Here is a 21,456-nt window from a genome sequence, read left to right on the forward strand (position 1 = left end):
CCGGCTTGATCCCCGAAAAAATGTGTCCGCGGGACCCTTAGTAAATAAGCCCCAGTGTGTAGCACATCTTCAGTGCTACACATAAAACTACCAACCAGGACAAAGCTGCAGCATCCAGTATTGGACACAGCTACATCTACTACCAGACTGGTGAACCAACTCCTGAGGATCACTCCCCATGACCACTCCAGTAATCCGGAATCATCCTGTAATCCGGAATCTGTAACTAGATAGTTTGGCCCGTTGCCTGCAATTGTTCTAATAAAGAACCGCAAACCACTGAACCCCTACATTACATACATGTCATATTGCACCCCCACATTACATACATGTCACACTGCACCCCTACATTACATACATGTCACACTGCAGTAAAAGTACTGGTGTCACGGCACACAGGTTGAAAATCACTGACATAGATAATAAAGAACCGCAAACCAGGAGTGTGTAGGGTTGCAGTGTGACATGTATGTAATGTAGGGGTGCAGTGTGACATGTATGTAATGTGGGGGTGCAGTGTGACATGTATGTAATGTGGGGGTGCAATATGACATGTATGTAATGTAGGGGTTCAGTGGTTTGCGGTTCTTTATTAGAACAATTGCAGGCAACGGGCCAAACTATGTAGTTACAGATTCCGGATTACAGGATGATTACATACATTGCATACATGATTACATACATATATTACATACATGTCACACAACAACCCCCACAACATCCTGCACCCCCACATTACATACATGTCACACAGCACCCCCACATTACATACATGTCACACTGCACCCCTACATTACATACATGTTACACTGCACCCCCACATACTCCTGCACCCCTACATTACATAAATGTCACACTTCACCCCCACACACCCCTGCACCCCATTACATACATGTCACACTGCACCCCGCACACACCCTTTCCAAGGTTCCGCTACCTGAAGTGGCTGATCTCACCACCATTGTGGTCCCGCAGTCCAAGCAAATTGCTGAGCAGGGTCAGCAACTTGACCAGCTGACAACCAACCCCCGCCAGCAGCGGCTTCACCATCTTCTACAGAACCCAGACTATGACTGTTGATGCCCTCCAAGTATGATGGAGGCATACACATCATACAGTGCTCTCTGCACATCGAGCTGATGCCTACGCAGTACACCACGCAGCGGTCTAGGGTGGCATTCCTGATCAGTCTGCTGTCCAGGAAATTCCGGTCCGTCGTTGAGGAACCGGCCCGGGGATCATCTGCTGAAAACACCCTACTGAATTTGTGTCAAGCAAACCTGTCTGTTGGTGACTATACGGTTCAATTCCGCGCTCTAGAAGCAGCCTTGGTCGCTACCTTTAAAAAAGGATCAAAAATACCCTGTCTGCAAAAGACCTGCTGTCTTCTCTAAGCGGCCTGATCTCCCTGGCCACTCGGATTGATGTCTGCTTCTCTGAGCGCTCGGAAGAGCAGCGGGTTGAGCAAGTACAAGCCAAGGTCCGATGACTACCCCACTTGGCTCCAGTTTTCCAAAGACCCCCTCTGCCTTTTTCTGCGTCCCAAGAGCGTTTGCGACGAAGACTTGAGAACCTCTATTGTGCCAGCCCAAAACACTTTCTCCAGACTTCTCCAGTTCGCTGTCAGAGTCCGGGAAATACACACACCTATGTTTCTTGGGAGAAGCATCCCTAGGTGAGAACAAAGCTTCTCCACACCTGAACATACCAGTCCTACTCACCTCCGGGACACGTAGTTGTCACGGGTGTCCCTGCTATCCACGTCTCTGATCAGTCACACCGTGACCCTCTCCGTGGCGGTGCCCTACCCAGCCCTCACTTACCTCTCCGGGTTCCTGCTTCCACCATGGCTGCGCGGCGCGCACTCACCCGCTCTGTATTGCACACGCCTGCGCGCCGGCTCTTGAAGATTTAAAAGGCTAGCGCACCGCTGATTGGTGCTGGCCACTTCCGGGTTCTATATTTACACTGGATGCTTCCATCAACCCCCACCGGATGATGAGGAAGCTTTCATAAACGGATGATATATACGGTAAGGAAATGGACGGCACTCGCCAATCTTCAGTATCTTCAAGTGCTCTTTCTTTATTTACATAAAGACATACTCACAGAGTGTACATATATGGGAGGGAGGTGCAAGCAGAAAGCCTGTAAGAGGCAACACCCGTTATATGCCGCTCGGCGCCCGGCTGGAAGAAGCGCCGAGCGGCGTAAAACAGCTGTTGCCTCTTACAGGCTTTCTGCTTGCACCTCCCTCCCATATATGTACACTTTTTTTTTTTAATAATTCTGTTTTTATTATTTTTAAGATATAATAGTATGTCTTTATGTAAATAAAGAAAGAGCACTTGAAGATACTGAAGATTGGTGAGTGCCGTCCATTTCCTTACCTTGTATTATCCGTTTATGACAACTGACACATATTTGAGAACTTGAGCACCATCATAGACAGTATTGTGATCTCCATATATCTTGACTGGCAGACTGGAGAGATTCTTTGTTGGGGACCGGAGTACCATTCTCGCTGTCTCATGGCTCTCCATCCGGTGTCCGCCATGTCTTCTGCAGAGTCCTCTGGTGGGTCTTCCCGCTTCTTACATGGACTATGCTGATGTCTTTTCAGAGAGGCAAGCGGAGATTCTGCCACCTTACTGTCCCTGCAACAGCCCCATTGAGCTCCTGCCAGGCAAGTCTCCACAAGGTTGGGTGTACCCATAGTCTGTGCTGTAAACTGCGGCTATGTTGACCTACTTCAAGGAGAATTTGCATAAGGGGTTCATCCTTAAGTTTTCTTCTCCTGTCGGTGCTGGATTATCTTTGTGGTCAAAAAGGATGGTTCCCTCCGTCTATGCATCTCAATAAAGTTATGGTGAAAACCTTCACTGAACTTTTTGATCATTTACATGGTTCCAAGTTTTTCCCCAAGCTGGATCTGCGGGGGGCATATAACCTCACCCGCATCCGTGAAGGCGATGAATGGAAGACAGCCTTCAATACTCGAGATGGACATTTTGAGTACCTTGTTATGCCCTTTGGACTCTGTAATGCTCCAGCAGTCTTACAGGAATTAGTCAATGACATTTTCAGAGACCTACTGTATACCTGTGTTGTGGTCAATCTTGATAATATCCTGGTGTTCTCTACGGACCTTGAGTCCTACCGGTCCCACAAAGGCACCTAAGGGGCAATTGCCTATATGCCAAGCTAGAGAATTGCCAGTCCAATCAGAACTATCTTCTGTTCCTAGGATACATTATCGCTAATTATTACCTGCAGTTCATACCACACTTCTCTTCCTTTGTATTTCCCATTGTGGCGCAGACAAAGAAGAACGGCAATCCTAAACTCTGGCCTCCAGCGGCTGAAGAAGCTTTCTCTAAGCTGAAGTCTGCATTTTGCCTCAGCCGGCCTGATACTGAGAAACCATTCCTGCTAGAGGTTGACGCCTCATCCGTTGGTGCGGGACCGTTCTTGTTTTTGAATTGCATCCGTTTTTGATCCGTTTTAATTAAGATAATTGGTAAAAACGGTCAAAAACATGCGTTTTCAAAAAATGCATGTGTTTTTCAAAAACCCATATGTTTTTTTAACGGACTGCTTAAAAAAGGACCAAAAACGGGTTCAAAACGCCACGTGTGCCGCTTTCCTTAGGCTGGTGCCACAAGTGATGCTTTGTCTGCGTTTGCAAACGCACCCACCGGGGCGGGCATTAAATTAACGCAAAACACTGGCAGCTCGTGTTTTTCATTTTTTAACGGACTGCTTAAAAACGGACCAAAAATGGATTCCAAACTCACTTAAAAAAAAAAACTCAATTAAAAAGCTGCTAACACCTGTGTTTACAAAACGCATCCGTTAACACATTGCTAACACATGCATTAACATCGCGGTTAACGTATGTGTTAACAGTATTAACACAAGCGTTAGCATTCGCGTTTTGTAAACGCAAGTGTTAACAGCTGTTTTATTAGGCAAATCACTCTTCAGCTATTCCAATGCGTTTTTAAACGCATGCATTAAACCACCTGGCTCTCATGTTGTCAGATAATTGCAGGGATTCCATATGCTCCCGGGTACATAAGTAATAGACTGCTATCATCTTACCTGCAGTGGTAGTCTTGTTACCTTGCACAGGCAGGGTGCCTTTGTTGTCAAACCTTCTTAATACCATTAAAAATCTATTGTTTTAAATAAATTCCTCACTTCAATGCATCAGTTTAAATAGGTATCTTGACCCCCAAATAATCACAAGACTGACACGAAGAATGAAGCATTATAATGTAACCAGATCTTACTTATTTTTCTTTCATCTTCAGTTCTCATGAGTCCTTTTCAAAAGGCCTGTAAGGAGCAAGCAGCTAGAGGAATGAACACAAATGGCACTTATTGTCATCTATAGCAGGCTGGGCATCTTTTTTTAGGCAAATTAATTTGTTGTGTTAAAATTAGATAAACCAGAAACAACATAAGACATTAGAGAACAATAACTAGGCACAGACTGCAATATATTTACATTTAATATTATTAATAAATGCTATAGAAGCAGAAAAACTAATTTGCCAACTAATTTGAGCAACTAAATATTAACTCCTTAAGGAATAAGGACGCAGACTGTTTGTAGGTTAAGGCTAAGTCCTTTTTATTAAAATTTGTCCAGTGTCTCTTCCTGTGGTGATAACTTTTCAACATTTTACGATATCCCTGTGATTTTGAGATTGTTTTCTCATGAGACATTGTAGGTTTATGATAGTTGTATCATTTCGGTGATCTGTTCCTTTTTTGGGGGGGTAAAAATTCAAAAATTTATGAAAAATTTAAAAAAATTTTCAAAGTTTCAAAAAGTCACACCACAGATTTTTTTGGTAGAAACCTTTTACCATTGGTCTTCTTCTTATTTCTATAATTTGTTTTATGTTTCCATTTTTTTTTTTACGGAAGTGAGAAGGTATCAAGTTTTAGTAGCAACTTCTCTGATTTTCTTGGAATTTGAAAAATGCTAAATTTTTGGTGACCAATTCAGTTTGGAAGTGCCCTACAGAGGCTTTTGTACTATATACCCCCACAATTGACCTAACTTCTCAACCTATTCAAATCAGCATTTGAGAAGTCTGTTAACTTTTTAAATATTTTTCCGGAAGCAAACAAAAATGGATTGGAAATTTCTAAATTTAATTTTTTGATTACGATTTTTCTCATGTAGCCCTAAAATGGACACATTCAAAAGGAAGTTGTGGCAAATATGCATTCCAAAATTTTTTTTCTTCCGAGTACGGCAATCCCAGAAATGTGGATGTCAATTGCTGTTTCGTTGCAGAGCGATGTCCAGAATAGAGTTAGTACTATTGGATTTTTGGAAGGCCAATTTGGCTTCGAATGTTTTGTGGTGCCAAATTGTAATAAAAAAAAAATCCAAAGATGTCAGCATTTTGGAAACTAGACCACTCAAAGAATTTATCTAAGGCTGTAGTGAGCATTTTAACCCCCAACATGGTGGTCAAAATCTAATGCAAAGTAAATGGTGCAGAGTTAAAAATGCGTTTTTATCTAAAAAATGTCATTTAGTGTCTAATATATTGTGCCAACCCATGCCACTTTAGGCAAATACCCCAAAAATTATCTGCGGGTTGTCCCGAGTACAGCAATACCACATGTGTGGCAATAGTCTGCAGGCTGGGGACACAGCAGGGCTAAGATGGTTACAAGCAAAATTTAGCTTTTGGAGCATCCTTTTCACTAGACTGGTGTTGGGGTGCCCCTGAGGTACCAGTGAAATAGAAGCCCCTGAGTAGTGACCCCATTTTAGGAAATGGCATCCATCAAAGTTTTGTTCTAGGGTTGTATGAGCATTTGAGATGCTGGCCCAAATGTAATACAAAGTGAATGGGTCAGTGTAAAAATTGCATTGTTTTCTCAAATGTGTCATTGTAGTGACAAATGAAATCAGCCCAACTCCTGCCACTGCGGATAAACACCCCAAAAGTCATTCTGCTGGTTATTACGGGTATGGCAATACCCCATATGTGGCAATAGGCTGCAAGATGGAAACACGGCAGGGCTCGGAAGAGAATGGCATTTGGAGCACAGACATTTTTTTTTTTTTTACATCATAAAACATTTGTAGATGCCCTTAGGGATCAGTACAGTAGAAACCCCTGAGAACTGATCCTATTTGAAAACTACATCCCTCCATGAATAAATCTAGGGGTGTAGTGAGCGTTTTAACCCCACTGGTAGACCCCAAGGATGATGCATAATGGATAGAGCATAGTACAAAATATCCATTATGTCATCTTGTGCCCAGCTGCTGTCACGGGAGACAAACACCCCAAAAATCATACGTAACAATCTACAGGCTGGGCACACGACAGAGCTCAGCAGGGAAGGTGTGGCATGCGGCATGATGTATAAGCTGTGTGCATCAGGGTACAATTATATATCCAGGGACGTGTGATATATCCGGAAACGATCCTTCATGCATAACCCTGGTTTCTCAGGGCATGTGTCACACTTGTAGATGGTTTGTTTTTTTATGCCCCTTTTGAGCAAACCCTGCACCTCTTCTGTGTCCTTCCCTTGCTTGCAGTTTGGGGATTTTCTCCTGGAAAGTGCTGCCATGGTACAATGCGTGTTGTACTTACTAGCGTGGTGTACGTAGCTTGCAAACCTATTCCTCTGACAGGTTGTATAGAGAGGGTTTTTAGTATATACCTATCCACCCTATTGACTTGTGATGTATCTCATCATCTGTTTACTAAAATTGTTTACATAAACACTGCTTGAATTTGTTACAGCCACAGGGGTTTGTGATGGTGATTTTATAGTTTTCACTTCACTGAGCAGTGTATACCTGTACACTTGTTAAGTGTTTTTATCTATTTTTTGGTCTCTTGTTCTTTGTATGTATTTTAATAAAGATTGTTAATAATTCATGGTCGTTATGACACTTCTTCTTGTTCTTGGTACATTATTTATTCATGTGTCGGTGGACCAATAGAGGTATTTATTGTTGTGCATGACTCTGTTCCTTGTTTCTGGCATATGGAAGCTCTTTATGTCTTTTGACCACCAATTATTTTCAATATGATGGGTCATTCTTCCTATAGAAGTCTGGTGCAGCCATGGGGGCAAAATTTTCCCCATCGCTGGGCAACTTATATGTAGCTTGGTGGAAAGAGCTATACATTTTCAATGAAATTAACCCCTTTGCCTCCAAGATAGTCAGATACGGCCGTTATATAGATGATATTGTCATTATTTGGGGTTCCGATATGGCTGTTGTCTCTGACTTCATTCAGTACCTGAACAGTAATCCGTTTAATCTTTTTTTTCACCTTCCACTGGCATAGGAAAAACATTTACCTTTTTGGACTTAAATTTAAATACATCAGCTGAGTCAGAATGCATCTTTACGTCCACATACCGTAAAACGACTGCTAGGAATAATATTCTTCATAGTTCCTCTTGCCACCCCATACATACGATTAAGGGAATTCCGGTAGGGGAAATGTTAAGAGCAAAAAGGAACTGCTCCACAGACACTCAGTGCAAAAAGGAGGTAGATTCTAATACCAACAGACTAAGGAAAACAAGGTTACACTAAATGGAACTCGGATAGGGCTATAAAAATTAGTTCAGATCGATCCAGGCAAGACTTGCTTTCCAGCTCTGACAAGCCTCCATAAGTTTGCCCACAGAAACCTAAACCTATTTTTGTCACTAACTTCAGTGAGGAATTGAAACGTATACAAAGTATTATCAGAACACATTTACCCATCCTAAATCAGGATGATGACATCCTGACATCCTAAAAGAAGGATGTTCTTTTTCCACTAGAACAGCCCCCACCATTGGAGGCATTTTATCCCTACTAGACATTAATAGAGTACAGAATAAACGTAAATGGCTGCACACAAAGGGCTTTTACAAATGTGGTGCCAACGTTTGCATGTGCTGTCATTCAATCCGTGATTTCATCAATTGCAGCACGAGGAATGTAATATATTGCATCACTTGCACATTATGTGATAAAGACTATGTAGGCTGCACTGGTAGAATGCTCAAAGAGCGTATATGTGAACATCTCAATGGGATCACAAACATGGAACATAACCCTTCTAACGCAGCCAGGCACTAATAGAGATTTATCTGGTTTCTCTTTCTGTGGTCTGGAAAGAGTTAAGCACAACAATAGAGGTGGAGACAAAAGAAAAACTGTTGAATGGTGAAGGATTTTGGATCCTGACAAAAGATTGTATATACCCTAAGGTTTCAATGTCAGGAACGACTTACTTGTTAATTATTAAAAGATGTTTTTAAATTTTATTTATTTTTTCTATGTATGTTTTAATACTTGCAACAGGTTTTTTCTTTACCTGTGTTATATACCAGAAGGGGTTAAGTACCTACTCAACTCCAATGGACTGACATCACTTCCGGGGAGCTGGGTATATCAGTATGTAACCCAATAATATCTATGACTAAGGACCTTATCAGTCAGAAACGCACAAGATGATTTTTCCTGCACTTATGTGTTAATACCTGTAACTTGCTGTGTTACCATGAATGAATAAAGTATTCAAGATTTCCAGTGAATCAGAAAGTGCCGACCTCCTTTGTTCTGAAGTTTCACCCCGACTTGTACCGCCCAATCTCTCTCCTTAATTCGGACATAAAAATACTAGCAAAGATATTTGACCACAAGAGTTAACAAAGTAATCCTCTCTCTGGTCCACCCGGACCAAACGGGCTTTCTGCCGGGAAAAGAGACTGACATTAACATAAAAAGATTGTACTTGAATATTGCAGAGGCAGAGAGCTCTACAGACCCTGGGTTTATATTATCCCTAGACAACTGTACAGCCTCTAATTCGGTAGAATGGCCATACTGATGGGCCCTCCTGCCTCCTGGGTATAGGTCCCCACTTTACGGCATTGGTCCAACTTCTATATAATACGCCTAAGACGAGGGTTAGGGCTACTTTTAACATTTCCTCTCCATTCCCTATGGCCAGGGGTACTAGGCAGGGCTGCCTGCTATCCCCACAACTATTTGCACTTGCCATTGAACCCCTCGCAGCGACAATCCGTCACTCTGACAGTATCAAAGGCATTTCCAGAGGCGCTATAGTTGAAAAAGTATCTATGTATGCTGATGACACTCTGGTATATCTTGGGGATGCGGAACCCTCCCTGTTAACCCTACTATCCCTAATTGATAGTTACAGGGGGCTTTCTAACCTCCGAGTCAACTTGGATAAATCCGTCCTCTTTCCCCTTTCGGACAAAGGATTGGGCGGTCTTCCCCTCCCAGTCCCGGATGAAATAGTATCCCGCTTCAAATACTTAGGGATCCAGGTGTCACGCCAGATTCAAGCTTACACAGGGTTAACATTGAACCACTAAAACCCGCAACGGAATCGCACCTGAAGGCCTGGTTTAACACGGTCCTTATCCCTATATGGACGTATTAACATTTTTAACTGGTTAAGGACCGGGCCCTTTCCTGTTTTTTCATTTCCTTTTATCATTCCCCACCTTCAAAAATTCTATAACTTTTTTTATTTTTACACGTAAAGAGCTGTGTGACGGCTTGTTTTCTGCGTAACAAATTGCACTTCATAGTGATGGTATTGAATATTCCATGCCATGTACTGGGAAGCAGGAAAAAATTCCAAATGTAGTGAAATTGGTGAAAGACCACATTTGCGCCATTTTCTTGTGGGCTTGGATATTACGTCTTTCACTGAGCTCCCCAAATGACATGTCTACTTTACTCTTTGGGTTGGTACGATTACGGGGATACCAAATACGTATAGGTTTTATAATGTTTTCATACATTTACAAAAATTAAAACCTCCTGTACAAATTTTTTTTTTTATTTTGCCATCTTCTGGCGCTAATAACTTTTATACTTTTTATACTTTGTTGTACGAAGCTGTGGATGGTGTTATTTTTTGCGATATTTGATAATATTTTCAATGATATCAATTTTAGGACTGTACGACCTTTTGATCACTTTTTATAGATTTTTTTTATATGTTTCAAAATGGCAAAAAAGTGCCATTCTCGACTTTGGATGCTATTTTCCGTTACGGGGTTAAACGCATTGAAAAAACATTAATATATTTTGATAGATTGGGCATTTTCGGACGCGTCGTTACCTAATGTGTTTATGATTTTTACTGTTTATTTATATTTATGTCAGTTCTAGGGAAAGGGGGGTGATTTGAATTTTTAGGTTTTTTTATTATAATTTTTTTTTTAAACTTTTTATTTTTCTTTTTACTATTTTTCAGACTCCCTAGGGTACTTTAACCCTAGGTTGTCTGATCGATCCTATCAAATACTGCCATACTACAGTATCATTACAATGTGCTGATATATGGGGTTAAAACTAAATAGCCTCGGGTCTTCGGAAGACCTGGGGCTACCATGGAGACGGATCGCCGCTCCCCGATGACGTCACGGGGAGCGCCGATCCTAAACAAGATGGCGGCGCTTTGCCGGCAACAATCGCTGTGATAACACCCGCAATATGCAGCAAAGACTTACCGGCTATAGAGAGTGCTCAGCCCGTGAGCCCTCTCCATGCAGCGGGACACGACCTAAGAGCCTCTTAAAGCGTATTGATAGGATCATCAGATCCTTCTATTGGCAAGACGGATCCCCGCCTTTTAGTCTAGCTTTGTCTCGGGGTCGGCAACTCACTATTTATATTTATACTTTTTGGCCACCTAGATGGTGTATGCACAGTGGTGGATTGGCATTGACAGAGGCAATGCCACCACTGCTCTTGTAGGGGCCTTATGTGGTTCTTATGATGCTCTCACAAATGTGCTTTATCTCTATAAATCTTCATCCAACGTTCCACTCCCTATGCGCACAGTGGCGGTGTGCTCACATAGGGCGCAAATACTGGTTACAGATAATAGCTCTCCCCTTTGATTCTTTTAGCCAGGCAGCTGAATTTTCAAAGCTGGAGAATCTGATGAGTACCCCAGACCTCCCTAAACCACTCCCGCAGGTATGCGCTCTCCTACAAGAGCAAAAGACTAGACCTTTTGACAAAGCACTGGAATCTTGGAGGAATGACATCCCTGACCTTTCTGATAATGACCGGCGGGAGGTTGAATTGTCCTATTTTACATCTGTGGTGAGTGCGAGGGACTTCCTTATCCAATCTAAATTCTTACATCAGATTTACTTCACCCCAGCAAAACTTTTTCGCGTGGGAATAATGGTTTGTGTTTTCGCTGTCGGCTAAAGTTACATCCTTCTTACACTGTGTTTGGTGCTGCCCTAAGATTAATATCTTTTGGTCGGAAGTTCTGAAATTCTTAAACAAAACACTTTGAGTTCCCCTGGATATTGTCCCCTACATAATGTCTCTTGGGTGTTATGAACAAAGTCATCAATGGCCGCTACAACAAAATCTTTTTATGTTATACTATGCCAGGAAAGTGGTAATGATATCCTGGTTGGATCGTGACCCACTCCCCCTAAAAAGATGGATCTTACCCACCCCTTACCGACATGTGAAATAATACTACGTCATATGCCATTGTAATGAATGAGGAAAATCCCCATATACTGCCATACTGCAGTATGGCAGTATATGGTAGGATCGATCAGACAACTTAGGGTAAAAGTACCCTAGGGAGTCAGAAAATCGCGCCCAAAGTCGAAAATGGCACTTTTTTGCCATTTTAAAAAAGGTCGTACACTAAACCAAAAGATTAGCACCAAATAATGAAAAGACATTTGTCCATATATTCTTTTGTACGAACCCACTCCATCTCTAACTAAGCAAAACCTTAAAGAACACATGAGTGATATCCGGTCCACATAAACTAGATTACGCCATTTAAAATTAAAAACTTCTTTTAATAATCAATATCATTTAAAAACATCAATGTAACAGTATGACTGCAGTATATTGTCCTCGGGATTCAACTATTGCATCCACGCAACACAAATCAGCAATTTAAGCACTATAAAACCAGGCATCTTAATGTGTATAAATTGATGGAAAAATCCTATAAAGTGCCTGTGCAAAGGAAGTTATTAGTGATCCAACCTAACATGGAGTTGTAAAGTTATGGTAAAGTGCTAAGTGCTTATTCTAACAAGATGATGGCAGGATCGGCTTACCCATGCTGTGTGTCCTAAAAATGATAACATTGTAAATGTTATTAAAATTTGCAAAAAACGACACCTCCCAAAGCCTTGTACACCAAAGTATAAAAAAGTTATTAGCGCCAGAAGATGGCAAAATCCCCCAAAAAATTTTTGTACAGGTTTTAATTTTTGTAAATGTATGAAAACTTTATAAAACCTATGCATATTTGGTATCCCCTTAATGGTACCGACCCAAAGAATAAAGTAGACATATCATTTGGGGCATACAGTGAAATCCGTAAAATCCAAGCCCACAAGAATACGGCACAAATGCGTTTTTTTCGACAATTACACTGCATTTGGATTTTTTTTCCCAGTACACAGCATGGAATATTAAATACCACCATTTTGAAGTGTAATTTGTTACGCAGAAAATAAGCCATAACAAAGCTCTGTACATGGAAAAATAAAAAAAGTTATAGATTTTGGGGAGTAAAAATTAAACCACAAAAACGAAAAAGGGCATCATCGGGAAGGGATTTATAGTGCGATCCCCAACTACAGCTCGCTATATACTAACAGGAAATGCCTCCAGAAATTTGATCTCATTTGGTCCAGGTGGTGTGCGAATCCATACACTACTATGTAAGTCTTCAGGCTTAAATCTACCTATATATAAAGGAAGGGATGAATGTTAGGTTACAAACAGGCTGGCTGTCTACAGTATCATGGCCCTCATTACTGTATATTATTATATGATGTATACCACATATACCTGTATTGAGAAATTGACTGATTACCGTCTATTCTCGAGTAAAAGCCGGCTCGAGTATAACCCAAGGCCCCTAATTTTACCACCAAAAACTGGGAAAACCTATTGACTCGAGTATAAGCCGAGGGTGGGAAATGCATTGGTCACAGTCTCCCCAGTATATACCCAGCAAGTCCCCTGTAGTATATAGCCCGACAGCCCCTGTAGTATATAGCCAGCAAGTCCCCCAGTAGTATACAGCCAGCCAGCCCCCTGTAGTATATAGCCAGCCAGCCCCCTGTAGTATATAGCCAGCCAGCCCCCTGTAATATATAGCCAGCCATCCCTCAGTAGTATATAGCCAGCCAGCCCCCAGTAGTATATAGCAACCAGCCCCTAGTAGTATACAGCCAACCAGCCCCCTTAAGTATACTCACCTCCTGGTGTCCCCGATGTTCGTTGCGGCTTCCAATGCTCGTCGTGGGTCCTCTTCTGTCTTCTTTCCACTGTAACAGCTGGCAGAGACGCGTGATGTCACCATCGGCCGCATCATAGTATGCGCCAGCCTGCAGATCACATGGCCGCGGCTCTTTCGGCTGTTACAGCGGAAAGAAGACAAAAAAGGACCAGCGATGAGCATCGGGAAGCCAGAAGTAGAGTATGTAAGATTTATATTTTTATTGACTCGTGTATAAGCCGAGGTGAGATTTTTCAGCACATTTTTTGTACTGAAAAACTCGGCTTATACAAGAGTATATACGGTAATTGACACAATTACATTGCACCTTATATGGTCTTAAAATGGAGAATTATACCCTGTAGCCGGCTGTCTTGTTATCTTGTTCAAGTTTATTGTTATTGTACAAAAATTTTAACAACAAATTAATAAATATAAAAAAAAAAAAGAGAGATTTATGGCTATGGCTAGTTTTCTTTATCCTACAGTGCCACATGGTGGTAATTTAAAACATCGCAGCACTGTTTTTCCAGTCTGTATTTCAAGTGTGTATTTAATGGAAATGTACAATCAAAATGATGTATGATATATCAGGGACACTTATTCATAGATCCAGGTAACATGAGTGTTGTAATCTTCTTATATTTGTTATCCACGGCCTTATAAAATCGACTTTTAAAATTATGACGATGAGTGTGAAACTGCCCCAAGACAGACAAGGACTTTCTTGTTATAAGCATCTGTATAATTAAAAGGATCAAAAGGACAAAAATGGCTTACTAGAGTAAGTGCTGTGCTTTCTGGATCAAATTAGAAGTAACCCTCTTCAGTGGTACAAGTGTAAGACTACATTTTTAATCCTTCTGTGGGATTGTCACAATGGACAAACTGTGTGGCACCACACAGTGATAATGGAAAATGTAACTTGAATTACATGTTGTGATAGTTTGGAGCATAAGTATATGGTAAATGATATTCGCCTAATTACCTTTATCTAAATGCAGGGTAAAGAAGAATTTGAAAAAACACAAAAGGAACTGCTTGAAAAAGGCAACATTATACGACAAGGGAAGGGTCATCTTGAGCAGCAGCAGGTAATGACTTCCTGATTCATGGGAAATTAAACTATTCACGTACTAGAAATTGTTAGAATACATACTAGAATACACATTTTTCTGCAATAAAATTCCAGGGCTGTATAGGTTTCTCTTTTTTTTTGTTTAAAAGTTTTTAAAAAGTGTATAACATACATCCAGTGTGCACTAACATTAATCTTCTATTCTTCTTCAAAGCTATTCAGAATCACATATTGACAATTTAACTCGTAAGGGATAGGGTAATGGATGGGGGGGGGGATGAACAAAATGGAGGGGAAAACATGTCAGCATTTTTAAACATAAGCTGAAGACCGTGCTGGTAGCAGCCCTGGAGATTTGTGTAACCATTTCTTTGTGTGTGTTGTTAGTAGCAGTAGGACTGTAGAAATGCATTTATATTTCAGGATTTAACTTATATTCCATGTGACATGTGTTCACTGAACAAAGCACAGCCTCTTCCCCCCAAGTAACTATTGCAATATTCAAACCTGCTACAGCGGTAACTCATAGCAGGTGGAGGAGCTGTGCTGTGTTCAGTGAAGAGATCTCACACACCAGTGCTCAATGTCCAGATAAAATCTTGGAATCTAAATGTATTTTTCACATTCCTGCTGCTACTACCGGTAAGAACACACACTAGGGTAATATAACTTATTTGTTATCTTCTAAGAGAACACCTGTTTTGTCATAAAATGCCACTAAGCCTGGCACACTCTGCACTAGAGAAAAACTGTCTGAGTGTGAGAAGAAACATCTACAGAATATTTCCCTGAACATGTCCTTTTTTATTTTCTTTAGAACATTTATTCTAAAACCTACTATATGACCATATTATATTGACTGTATTATTGCCTCAAATCTTGTACTAACTATGGGTGACTAGACTCCGGATGAGATTAGGGACCTTAATGCAGTCCAAATATATGTAAATATAAATACCTACAAAGCAGATACTAAATTACGTAAGCAAGGCCTACAAAGATCATGAAATAAATACCTACAAGTAGACTGTGCACTTTTTCATACCAAAAATACAACAGAATCAGTATTCAATTCACTACAAAGTATGTATATTTTATTATGTATACAAACAATTTCATCGTCACCATGACTTAAAAACGCCCATTATCACAAAAGGCTGGTAAAGACAACGTTGTGCACATCATGATCCAACATACAGTCATCAAGTATCTACTATCATCACATAAGACATCAACATCAATATAGATATCATCGGCCGATCACTCCAAAATAACACAGTATCAAAGATATAAATGCATGTACATATTCAAAAGCACCTCTGGGGGCACCATTTCAGTGAATTGAGTACTGATTCTTTGTATTTTTGGTATGAAAAAGTGCAAAGTCTACTTGTAGGTATTTAGTCCAAAGTTTAGTCTTATGCAAAAGGCATAAGAATTAAGAATAAAAACTAGGAGTGGCCAAGTAAGAATGGTTTCATTTATTTTGTTTTTCATACTTCAGCTGAAACAGTTTGAACGCCTAGAGGAAGAGGTAGCACGGCCCATCGAGAATGATCTTTCAAACTGGACACCACCACAACACTATAGCCAAGTTCGTGGCACCCTGAGCAACTCAGACCAGCAACTGCTTCTCTTCTACCAAGAACAATGTGAGGCCAACGTCACCACATTGACCAATGCCATTGATGCCTTCTATAGTTCCATCAGTAGCAACCAACCTCCTAAAATTTTTGTGGCTCACAGTAAGTTTGTCATTCTCAGTGCCCACAAGCTGGTATTTATTGGGGACACTTTATCACGCCAAGCCAAAGCTCAGGACATCAGAAACAAGGTCACCCACTACAGCAACCTAATGTGTGACAAGCTCAAGGAGATAGTTCTTTCCACCAAAACAGCAGCACTTCAATACCCATCTCCATCAGCAGCCAAGGATATGGTGGATAGAGTTAAAGACCTCAATAACAGTACTCAGCAGTTCAGAATGGTGCTTGGGCAGCTGGCAACCATCTGAAGGGACAGTGACTTTATTGCCCGGAGATGGTGTACAGTAGTGACAAAGAAACACCGTGGGGAGTAGTTGGCTCAATGATCCAGCTTTGAATTCTCTATAGAGGCATTTGATGGACTATGATGCCACCTAATATAACAAATTAATTTTAAGTGAACTATGATTCAGTTTGATTTATGGGACTCCACTACAGCCTATGCTACATGCCAAGAGGAATGTTGAACTACAATTTGTTTTCAGTAGAACGTATAAATATTTCTGTCCCATTCTTGGATAGCAGATGGTATTACTATTCCACGTCCCTAATTGTAACAAAAAAGGATGAGGCACATTTACAATGGTTCTTGCGCCAGTTTTCTGTCAGACTTTGCACGTTCTTTTATGTGCAAACTGCTTGCACATGTATTTAAGAAGTGTCTGCTCCACATATGTCACACACGGCCGTTTTGTGGCACGGCTGCACTATTCTTCACGTGACACAAATTTCGGCACTGAAATGGGCGTTTCGCTGCCCAGTTCAACCGTACGCCACTTTTAACGTGCAAAGACCGACAGAAGTGTGTTGCACGACCTATGTGGTCTCTCTGTCGGGCCAGTGCTGGGAGCACCAAATTCATGAAGAATGGGTGGCCACAATTCATGAATCTGGCACCCCCCTGCACTATACACAGTGTAGTTTGCACTGTTTTTAGTAAATGTGCCCTGATGTGTTTGAGGGTAATGCATTTAGTGATAAATTGTGTTTTACAGTGCTATGCCATAGAAGACCACCAGCATGTGTAATACCAGGTTAGAGGCGATCATTGTTTCTTCATAATTAAAAGACCAATATATCCCCATATGTTGCTGGAATAATATACCAGTTACAGATCTAAGACACTTAACATGGTATGATCAACTATAAGATTGATATAAGATTGAAGATAAACTGTAGCCAAAAGGTCAATCATTTCTTGCATATTCTCTGTTCTGTTCTCAGTGTCAATTTTTTGGGGTGAAAACCAGAGTAATATGAGACAGAATGGTTGCTAGGGACACCTTTCCATTGAAAAGTAATGGAATCATTAAAAATTACTTTGATTTTCAGATTGTATCACTGATAAATATGGTCGGATTGTTATCAAAACCACAATTATAGATATATAAGGTTAACTTAACTAAAAGGACACTAAAGAATCTCATGACAAAAACACAATAGGGCAGACTAACTTACCCGGTCCTGTCACGATCCCGTGGTGCGTTATCCAACGAGGATTCAGGTCTGCCGCGATTCACTAAGCTTGTGCGGCCTAGTTCCTGCATCTGTCGCTTCTGTGCTGAGGTTCGCCGGAGTTCACCTGCTTCTTCCAGGTGCTCGTAATTGCGTGACAAATTTCTGTCACGTGCAGGCCGGCGCCAATGCGCCAAAGTCCGATCAGGTGCGTCAAAATCCTGGTGCAATTCGGCGCAAAACGGAAATCGTCAGGAAACCCAATGAAAATGCGCTTCGCGAACCCTTAGTAAATGACGCCCAATACTTTAATGCAGTTGTTTAACTGATTTCCAGTTACATTCTTTCAAGGAGTCTACATGTTGAAAGGGGATTTCTGGGATAGTTTATGTCTTTTCTATTGCCCACAGGAGGGGTACAAGCATAACAGTCAGTGTACTTACCTTCCTCAGGCAGCCAGTGTAGAGTGGCAATGCTTTTCACTGTCAGTAGGTTCTTCTATCATGCTTCACCATAAAATTAGCTGTTTTTGTGAAGTGGATGTTCTGCTAAAAATAGCATTTTGCAAGTGCATCAAAAAAATCCAACTTTTCTCATTATCTGTCCATGAAATCATATCACAGGGGATTACCAAGTAGTGTAGATGGTTGTGTATTAGTTATATTATGTTTGTTTTTATTTGTAAGATAACATTTTATTAGTAATGAATTCAGAAATCCAGGACATTACCTTTTTCACTTACAACGGGATGTTGCTTGGCTTGGAAAGTTGTGTTTTTCAGGTAGCGTTTCCATAGCAACCATTCTGTCTTAAATTTTTCTGATTACCTCAAAGACGCTGATAGTTTTGATTTATGTTTACCTTTTAGCTGGGATTGCTCATCAGAAATTTAGCAGAATTAGTGCAGTTGAAGGCTGTGATCACTATTTGTAAACTGTAAATTATTTTTCCTGAACTTTTAATGAAGAGATTGTATTTAAAGAAAATAACTCAAATATAAGTGTAGCAGCACTGATTTAGGTCACTTGCACTCAAATATTTTTTTATGACTGTGCGCTAGTCAAAGTTTCATCAGTGGACTCCAAGCCTTTGTCTTGACTTCAATATCATTAGTAGTTTGGGACTGCTACCAGAACTGAACCAGAATATGGGCTTTTTTAATTTTTTTTTTTTTTTAGTTAAGTTTTACTATTATAAACTAAATTGAACTTTTATGCCTCTGTAAAAATGGATGACCTCAAATACATGCCCAAAGCAACTTGAATCATCTTCACAGAGATGTGAGTGCTTCTCGTTCCACCAGTTCCCCAGACTCTAATTCTGAAAATCATATCTGCTCTGTAGTAAATTTTGGGTAATTAATTAGATATCACATGGGTAATTATGTAGCAAACTACAGACATACATCAGCCTGTCAATATGCCTTAATTCATTTTCAGAAGGTGATGATTTGTTTAATGAAATCCGTTCCATGTGCCCAATTATTACATTGATTCTCTTAGGTTGTAAATTTGTGTTGTTATAATTGGGAGAATTCAGTGTATTTTGATGTATGAATGCTATAGATTTTCTATGTGCAGGGCAATATTTTATGTGAGAAACATGTAAAGTGAAGAAAATATTGTCAGTATAAAAGACAATTTTGGTGCAGTGTTAATGAATTTGCTGGAAAAAATATCCCATATATTTTATTCTGAACTGAATCTTATGTCACAGATAATTCCTGTTTGTCCATGATCTTTTGCAGCTTGAAATGCCATCTGCCTGTATGAAACACATTTGTCTTTTGAAAAAATACATTCTCATTAATAACCTGCCAATGTCCTTGTCTATAAATGTTCTTTATTTGTATCTGCCCCACAAAAACTAGAGTAGAGGTGTTGAGCTTTGTGTGAGAGGGTGTCCATAAAGGGGTTTTCCCACGGAGACAAGTTAGGCCCTATCCACAGGATAGGGCCTAACTTGCTGATCAGTAGGGGGTCTCAGTGTTGACCCCACGTTGCTACATAAGAGTAATGGAGAAAACGGCCGCACATGACCGTTCTGCTTCAATGAATCTCTATGGAGCTGATGGAGTTCGCCGAGCTTGGCCCTTGGCAATTTCCGTCAGCTCCTTAGAGATCAATGGAGCAGAATGGTCATGTTCCGCCGCCTGCTCCATTAGTCAGAAGAATGGCGAGTGGTTGCTCGGACCCTTCGTTTTCTCGATCTGCGGGGATCTCAGCACTGACACCCCCCACTGATCAGCAACTTAGGCCCTATCCCGTGGATAGGGTTTAAAGTGTAACAGTCATTCTGAGCAAAAAAAAAACATAAAATACATAATTCTGCTCCATGTGTCCTTAGGAATCATTCCTCAAAGTATTTTGCCTCTCGGTCCTCATTTAGTACCTCTTTTGGCCCATAGCAACCATGGTTTCCAGCTCTCAAAAAAACTACAATCAGCAAGATGGAGGGGCGGGGCCTGCCTCCTGTCACCTGATCTTAAGCGCACGCTGCTGACCAGTGACACCTAGCTATCTCTCACATCTAACCATCTATCTTATACCTATCTATCTATTTCATATCTATTTATCCCATATCAATCTAGCTATGTATATTCTATCTCATATCTATTTATATATCCTGTATATCCTGTCTATCTCATATCAAGTCTCTGAAGATATCATTGACGAATACTTGGAACACTGCTAGAGCACTGCAAAGTCCAAAGGGCATTACCGAATACTCCAAATACCCATCACGAGTATTAAAGGCCGTCTTCCACTTGTCACCTTGAGAGACAAAGGGTGGCGGATTTTCATTGTGACCTTGCGGCCGTGGTAATCAATGTACGGACAGAGGGAACCATCCTTCTTGGCCACAACGAAGAATCCAGCAATCCAGCACCAGCAGGGGAAGACGACTTGCGGATGAATCCCTTCTGCAAATTCTCCCTTATGTAGACTGACATTTGAGGACAGGTGCGTGCAACCATGGAAGACCCAGCAGGATGGAGGTAGAGCATGGCAGCACAAAGAAAATCAGACTCTCCTTATGCGAAGCACGGAGTTGCATGGATATTGGCTCAGTGCGGTATCGTACTGGATCAGACAGGATTTGTCCACTGACTGAGGAGGTAACCAGAGGCTTGTTGAGAAGGACCAGGATGTGATACCGGGAAACCAGAGCAGCATCCATGAAGTTCCCTGCGGAGCCGGAGTCCAAGAAGGCAGAGACATGGGTTTGGGTGCTGATGCCAATGCTGAAACGCACAGGAATCCCGAGGCATGGAGAAGCTTTGCTTACACCTAGGGACGCTTCTCCCAAGAACCCTAGGTGCTGGCGTTTCCTGGAGGCTGGGGACGGAAGAGCCAAGGAACAGCTGAGGACTGGCACAATAAAGGCAAAGGTTTTCCTGACGTCTTCTGATCTGCTCCTGGGGAGACAGTCTGGCTCTGTCCACCTCCATTGCTCCTCTGCAGATGGCACGACCGGAGACTGGAGCGGCTTTTGGAAAACTGGAGCCAGGCGAGGAAGATATGGGTAAATTTGGGGTTGTTCAAGGCGCAACTCTTCTAAACGCTCCCTAAACCACACGCCAGAGCGTCCTTTACGTGAGAGGAAAGTCCCTTTTTGAAAGCTACGGACAGGGCAGCATCATTCCAAGTGAGTTCCAAGGCCAAGGTACGAAATTGGACAGCATATTCTCCCACTGAGGAGTTCCCCCTCGCGCAGATTCAACAGCGCAGTCCAGCAGAGGAGGCCCGTGCCGGCTCTTCAAACACGGACCGGAACTCTGTCAGAAAAGCCGCGAGTGTAACTGGGTCGTCTCTGTCCCAAAGAGGGGTGG

General features: G+C 41.4%; 1 protein-coding gene across 1 annotated transcript in view; it reads left to right on the plus strand.

Annotated features, from left to right (window-relative positions):
* Window positions 1-19,438, plus strand: part of BCAR1 (BCAR1 scaffold protein, Cas family member) — a 130,311-nt gene extending 110,873 nt beyond the window's left edge. The window contains exons 6-7 of the mRNA XM_072117725.1: window positions 14,330-14,419; window positions 15,908-19,438. Coding sequence (XP_071973826.1) covers window positions 14,330-14,419; window positions 15,908-16,417 — 600 coding nt within the window. The 3' untranslated portion in view covers window positions 16,418-19,438. The remainder of the gene's footprint in view (window positions 1-14,329; window positions 14,420-15,907) is intronic.
* Window positions 19,439-21,456: the final 2,018 nt, after the last annotated feature.

This window comes from Engystomops pustulosus, chromosome 7, assembly GCF_040894005.1.
Source record: "Engystomops pustulosus chromosome 7, aEngPut4.maternal, whole genome shotgun sequence".
Taxonomy (NCBI): domain Eukaryota; kingdom Metazoa; phylum Chordata; class Amphibia; order Anura; family Leptodactylidae; genus Engystomops; species Engystomops pustulosus.